The sequence below is a fragment of the Panicum hallii genome, chromosome 3 (assembly GCF_002211085.1).
Source record: "Panicum hallii strain FIL2 chromosome 3, PHallii_v3.1, whole genome shotgun sequence".
NCBI lineage: Eukaryota > Viridiplantae > Streptophyta > Magnoliopsida > Poales > Poaceae > Panicum > Panicum hallii.
In genome coordinates this window covers 51126109-51133728 of record NC_038044.1, presented here as the reverse complement: position 1 = coordinate 51133728, position 7620 = coordinate 51126109, and the positions used below count along the sequence as shown (strand labels likewise).

At 42.8% G+C, this 7620-nt stretch overlaps 1 protein-coding gene across 1 annotated transcript; it reads left to right on the top strand.

Moving 5' to 3' along the window:
• Positions 1-3553: 3553 nt before the first annotated feature.
• LOC112888010 (ribulose bisphosphate carboxylase small chain A, chloroplastic-like) lies at positions 3554-4500 on the top strand. The gene is made up of 2 exons (XM_025954349.1): positions 3554-3767; positions 3881-4500. The coding sequence occupies exons 1-2, from the start codon at positions 3615-3617 to the stop codon at positions 4244-4246; spliced, it is 519 nt and encodes a 172-aa protein (XP_025810134.1). The 5' UTR covers positions 3554-3614; the 3' UTR covers positions 4247-4500.
• Positions 4501-7620: the final 3120 nt, after the last annotated feature.

Genomic DNA, 7620 nt, shown 5'->3' with positions numbered 1-7620 from the left:
TAATATAATAAACGTATGGTGCCTAGGTTATCTAAATGCCATTGGATACGGGTGTGCTCCATAAGTTGTAGAGTTAGGCAACGGATGGTGATAGCTATATCCATTCTTTATAATTCCTCACATTGGGGTATAAGGTAAGAGTTCATAAATTGCCGTAACAGATTGGCAGACCAGCCCGATTTGGTCTTTCGGTAGTGCCTAGGTGCCTAGAACTAAGTCCTATCCATATGTACGTATATGTAAGAAATAGTTGGTGACCCGGCCCGAGCTCTATCCTAGCCCGATAACAGATGAAACTTTTTGACCCAACTAGAACATATGGCGCCCTTCGAGCGCCTAGCGATGGCGGAGAGCAGGAGAGCGCCAGCGACGGGAGGCAGAGAGCAGAGAGGGAGAGAGAAGGCGTTGGCGGGAGCAAGAGAGGGTGAGAGAAAGGTGAGAGAAGGGGCGAGAGAGCAGCCGTGTGCCCAGCCTAGCCCGCGCCTCCTTCCTCCGAGCCGCGGCCCGCGTCTGTGCAGGTGGTGGCGGCGGAGAGCAGGAGGAGCGGCGGCGGGGAAGGGTGATGGAGGTAGGCGGAGAGGGAGAGAGCAGACAGGGAGATAGAGGGCAGTGGTGGGGAGCAGGAGAGGGAGGGAGATGGCGGCGGGGCACACAGAGGTTGACGGTGGTGCGCATGGCCTCCTATAGCACGTCGAGGAGCTCGGCCGTCACGCTCTCCCGGGCCGCGCCGTGGCCGGCAGGCCCGCGCCCGCGCCGGATCTGGATCCCGTGGGAGTATCTGGCGGCGGAGGAGAGTAGGAGGAGCGGCGGCGGGGAGGGGCAACGGAGGCAGGCGCAGAGGGAGCCAGGGAGGAGAGAGGAAGCGGCGGCGGGGAGGCAGAGAGCAGAGAGGGAGAGAGAGGCGCCAGCAAGGAGCAGGAAAGGGGCAGCGGGGAGGAGGGAGAGGGATTAGGGTTTGGGGTGGGGGTGGGGGTGAATGAAAAACTGTCTAGCAGGGTTTTTTGCAAACACAATATCATTATTGAATTTTTCCTTCGCCGTTTCAAAATAAACACTAATTTGAGGGCCTACATGAAAAATACACGAGTGTGGGTGTTGTAAGAGCCGACCGAGCTGAGTTTAGTTGTGATTATTAGAAGGTAGGAGATGTTTTTAAAAAAATAGCCAAAACGCACGACACGTGCCCACCTTTTCTCCGTGGGATCCGGCGGGGAGGGCAAAGGGGACGGGCTTTTAATCATTCTGACGTGGGTGGGCATGGGCATAAATTTTTATCCGAAGTACTTTTTGCCCGCGCGTCTGAGATTTGCTCATGCCTAGAACAGATAAAGATCGTGTCTAACACCATATTACTCTTGAACCAAAAGTGACCTCTTGTTATGGAATTGCAAGGTCACTTATCACTTTTTTGCGAAATAAAGTAATTTCGTTTCGCCTAGATTTTGCTTGGGGAGTTCAGTTGTGATGGTGTAGTGTCACGTACTTTCTCCTACTCCCTGGAGGCGGCAAGCATGTTGTTCCAACTGTATCTAGCACGTTGCAAACTCAACTTGTACGCGAGAGTAAAAAAAATGAAAATCAATTAAAATGTACATTGGAGAAAAATTAATTAAGACGTACATTGGTCTCGTTGAAATAATTTAAGTAAGTAACTTGAGTACAAATTGTTCTGGGAGTCCAACAAACGAAGTGAATTTGTGAGGATAATAAAATGGACTTTTCCTTTAATAAAATTGGCATACTGCACCTATTTTGTTCCTCTAATGTAAACAAAAATTATCATGTCACGTGCTTCTGTTGGCATATCAGATTACACCAACAATAGTGCAGCTGTACGTGAAAGGAAGAGATACAAGAAAACTGATAAAGCGCAACAGTTGACGTCGACCGTTCGCAGTCGCAGTGTCCCGTAACTGTCCCCGCTGGATTCGAACCGGACGCATATGCCATCTCCGTTGCTTAGGCAACACCGGTGTGTGCGGCTGTATGGTCACGAGGGGGCAACAGTTTGCGGCATCAGCCACACATGTTTGGATGATATCTAACAGCAGCCACTCCTTGGATGTAGCGGTATCACGATGGCCGTACCGGTGATGTCAATAAGAGAGGCGTGGATTAGACCTCTAGCCTAGAGAAATACAATGACAAATGTGGGACACGTGGGTGTAGTTCCTATGTTCATGCATACAGCATACAAGTCTAATTCTGAGACCCATCGGATATTGCCTCCAAAGTTGAAGAGAACATTTGAGCGCTGCAAAACTTAGGGTGCAAGCATCACAACTTGACTGCACCGTTAACTACAATTTACATTGAGATCATTTAAATTAAAATGTAGGGATCATGAGGTGACATTTCAAATATGAGATTCGGGGCGGCTAGCATTCGGACGTCCGATGAAAATTTTTCATTGGACGCTCTATCGCAACATTGAAAATTAAATACTGCAATATTCAAAATCACTATATGCAACATCACAAAAACATATATAAAAATAACTCTATCTTTTGATTTTCTTTTAGAAAATTCCCGCCGCAATATGACACTATGTTTCATGCAACATCCAATAAAAACGACAATGTGTAGAGATAGAGTTAAGTAACATTGACACTTACCTTTTGCAATATTTAAAAATTGTAATTGCGATATTTTTAAACTATAATTGCAATATTCCAAAAAAAATATTTTTTAGAAAAACAATAAAACAAATAGAATTAGTCGATTAGATTATAAAGGTGCAACATAGAAAACCAATTATTGAAACAATAAATTTATGCAACATTCTAAAATAGTTATTGCAACATCACCTCAAACCTCAACATACTGAAAATGATCACTGCAATGATCACATATCAACACATCCAACAATCTTAAAACAACTATTGCAACATCAATAATCAACTGAAACTTTCACTACAATATTAATAATAAACTTGAACTCCTACACAAAAAATTATGTATAAGAAGTCCAACACAACATCTCTCGTTAAGGTTGGAGTATTTTTCCTGCTGCAACATCAGCTCATACTATTATAACAAAATTATTTGCAAAAAATTCCCACCACAACATTCCAATTTTTTCTAGACGTCGGACGCTCTAATACTAGCATTACCGTATGAGATGACTTATAAGAAAGATTGTTGGCAATGCATACGGTTTCGAAGGAAGTGGTGGGTACTGATGAGGCATACTATTCCAAGCTGTCCCATGTGCTTGAAACCCTAAAGGAAAGGAACCCATCACATCAAGGAATCAGCAAATGGGAAAAGGTTGGCGTAGGACCTTCGTACGTGCATTCTTCTCCTTGGATCCATGCATTTATTCATCGTTCTAGCATTGTTGTCCTATTTTGCTGGTACCTTCTTGCACGGCTTTTGCAGTTGGAGCTGCTGCAGACAATTTGATACTTTCGTCGCATACCAGAGCAGCCACCCGTGGCTCTACCGGCGAACGGCAGCCACTCTTTGCACATCTATCCCCGGATCAGCCAACCGCCGCCTTCCAGTGCCCCGCCGGTCCGCCTATTTATACCCCGCTCCGGACCAGCGCTCAGGGCCTCAAGCCACTGCTGCTGCGCGCTGCATCCTCACCAGTACTAGTAGCTAGTAAAGCCATGGCTCCCACTGTTATGGCCTCCTCGGCCACCTCCGTGGCTCCTTTCCAGGGCCTCAAGTCCACCGCTGGAGTACTCCCCGTGAGCCGCCGCTCCAGCAGGTCCGGATTCGGCAAGTACGTCAGCAACGGCGGAAGGATCAGGTGCATGCAGGTAACAATCTACTAGCTGGAATTGGATTCTTGGTGGTGTTCAAAACTGAGCTGAACGCAACTCAATAAGAGGTCTAGCTAGGAAACTGATGGTATTGGTGCGTCGTTGTTCAGGTGTGGCCGACTGAGAACAACAAGAAGTTCGAGACCCTGTCGTACCTGCCGCCTCTCTCCACGGAGGACCTCTTGAAGCAGATCGACTACCTGATCCGGAACAACTGGGTCCCCTGCCTCGAGTTCAGCAAGGTCGGCTTCGTCTTCCGTGAGAACGCCACTTCTCCCGGGTACTACGATGGCCGCTACTGGACCATGTGGAAGCTGCCCATGTTCGGCTGCACCGACGCCACCCAGGTGTACGCCGAGCTTGAGGAGGCCAAGAAGGCCTACCCCGACCACTACATCCGCATCCTCGGATTCGACAACGTCAGGCAGGTGCAGTGCGTCATGTTCCTCGCCTACAAGCCCCCAAGCAGCGAGTAGACCGGCGGGGCCTAAGAACCACGAGCCTCATTTTAATTAAGCTGCTTCATCCGCAACAGTGAAGCAGCTAGCCACTACTCCATGGAGTGCTGCATCAGTACTCCTGCTTACTTTGGGAGATCTCGCCTTTGATTTTCTTTGTGCCATTTGTATCTTTGTCCATCTGAGTGTTGTGTATGTACTACGTGTATGATATGTCCCTTCGGCTGACATTGCGTAAAGTCTACAACTACTATTGTTGAGTGAGGAATGAACATTTTGGGTCTGGCTATATACATAATGATAGCAATAATAAGGATGATTCTAGTACATATTGCCATCTCAACAATAACTTCGTGCTGTCTTTATACTGCATCTCATGAGAAATTTCTTACATTACTATCATTGTCACTTTCCTTAAATTCCATGTTTTTCTCATGCTTCACAATTGTTCCTATATTAGTTTGAGAAAAGACGAAATACTACCACCAGATTCCCAGTAATATCTTGTTACATCCTTTTTGGAGTTTTTTCGGTAACAAAGTACAAACACGTGGAGGGAACATGGAGACCATTAAAGTCGAAAGTGATTTACTCCGGTTGGTAGTACAAATCGCTAGTGAAGTTGATAGTTTTGTCACTATCGGTTCATGAGAACGAAAACCATGCGTGAGGATCAATTTATTTCTCGGTTTTTTAACCGGGAGTAGTACCCGGATGCTGTGTAGCCTTGGTTCAAATTCCTACCAGGCAGTTCAGTAGTAGTGATTGTTCATGCTTGTTAATTTTTTGCTACTAATATAACTTGCATTTGGGGTTTTATCAAAAGGAAACGTATGTAAACATGTTTTAAGGCCTCTTTCGAACAAAAAATCAACATAAGCTTTGTGATGTGGAACTTGCAATCCTACTAGAATTCAAAAGACAGGAAAGTTTTAAATATAGCATTTGGATGCAATATAGGAGAAACACAAAAATCTGAAGAGAAAGATAGACGCAAATAAAAGTTTTCATGACAACCTTATGTGTTAGTTTTCCTGCAACATTCCTATGGATTTTTGTATCTCATGAGAATTCTAAAGAATTCACATGGTGCAATCCCTCGTTCCAATAGGACATTTTGGAAATTTCGCTATAGGATAAAATGGATCTGTTTTTTTTGTTCCAAAGGATCCTTTTAAGTTGATGGACACCAATGTATAGTGCTACCACGGGAAGAAAAAACCTTAGAATTTTAATCATTAGTCCAGTTACGATGGAAAGGTAATTAGTTCCTTAGGCCATGATCAGTGAGACTTTCATCCTCCTTATCTGAGGTGACACATTAATAAAATTGATGGCATGGCAAATAAATTATGAGAATGACCACCAACTTAAATAATGATATTATCTTCACTCCACCAAACTATGTGTGTGGTGAGACAGAAAACACCACATGCGCGTAGTCACTCGCCTTATCGGGCTCCGGCCAAGGCAACATGCGCAGGCACACCTGTGTTAATGGTCCACCAAATCCGATCCTCACCTTCCTGTGGCGCAATTTCCATTTGCAGTTTAATTTTTCTTACTTAGCCTACAAGTATGTGAGAAATGGCAATTGAATCAGTTTAGATCATGATCGTGATGTGAGATCATATGGCTCCTATATGTGTGAGTTAACAGCCATCGGCAAATGGTCATCTAATCGTTTTTCCTCAACATGCATGGATAACAGGAGAGCATGTTCCCGGAATCCTTTGTGTTTGTAATCATACACTGAAATTAAAGAGGTAAATAAGGTTTTTAGTAAGCTCTCTGCACGCGAGGTTCAAGTTCTTCACCATTATATATCTTCCTACTATACATTGACTATCACAAAATACCGTCATCTTCGTTCCTGGCTTATGTGATCCATCAACATGAACCCATCTGCACTAGCCAAGGTACCTTCATCTACAATGCTCAGTATGTACGCCGTGATCTAATTCCTTATTTAATCAATACACTACTAAAAAATAATTTGTAGGGACGTCCTTTTTGTTAGGTCAAAAAGTAACCCGTTTCTGCAAATATCCTACAAATAGAATGTGGTTACTGTAGCATCCGACTCGCTATTAGAAATATAATTTTAGGGGCAGGTGATGGTACGACCCACCCCCTAAAAAGGTTCTACACAAAAAAAATTCATAACTTTTTCATACGATCTTGGTTGAAGTCAAACTTTATATCAAAATTGTAGAGAATGATGAGATTTAAAAACTTTATAGTTGATAACTTTTTCATTTAAAGTTATTTAATAGTCCAAAAAAATATTATGAATGCTATGACTATATACTATCTCAAAAGGTTATTTTTAGCTTCATATTTTTTTATCTAACCATAGTGTAGAAGTTTCACTTTTTCTTGATTTGTTTTGCTATATGGAAAGATTTAAATGAATTTTCGGAATAAAATTGGAAAATATTTTTAGGGGCGGGTGGTGGCGTCACCCGTCCCTAGAAACGGATTTCTAGGGACCGATGATGGCGTCATCCGCCCCTACAATTAATTTCAGAGTTAATATAAAAGAATAGCATACCCCATAGAGTCACAAAGGAAGGTACGCGTGAGACTTGAGGTATGCGGTTCGAACCCCGGGTGATGCAAGTGTGCATATTTTATCAAAAAAATATAGTTCGATTAGTACATGGGCTTGTGGTGGTGGCTGGTAGGCTGCAATATTTTTTCTTTTATTTTTTTAATTATTTTCTTTTTTTATTTTCTGAAAATTTGTAGAGGCGGGTGTGACCCATCCCTAGAAATTATTTTTAGGGGCGGACGTGTTACCCGCCCGTAAAAATCGTATTTTTAGCTGTGAGAACCAGTTTCTCTAACTAATTAACTAAGAAATTTGGTCCTACGGTAGGAGCAAGAAAATTTGCAAATACGATGATGAAAAAGAAGTTTTGTAACAAATTGAAACACCAACAGATTTAACCATATGACAAACTAAACCTGAGCAAATGAGACTCGGTCCAATGTGGTCCGAGCTGCCAGGCTAAGATCCCATTTGGCATACCTAGGACTAAATTTTAGGTGACTAAATATTAGGTCCATCTATGACTAAAGTTTAGTCTATGGATTAAAATTCAGTCTGTAATAAACTTTAGATAACTAAACATTAGGTAACTAAAATTTAGCCCATACCTATTTGGATCCATAATCTAAACTTTAGCTCGAAACTAATTTGAAACATATAAATGGGTGAAACTAAACTTTAAGTAGATTTTATGGACTAATAGACTAAATTTTAATTGGGATGAAACTGATCTTTACTCCAAAGTTTAGTCGACCTATTTAAAATTACATAATAGACTGAATTTTACGTTTAAAATTTAGTCCTTCAAATAGAACCTAAGCCCGACCCGTCTCTCCGA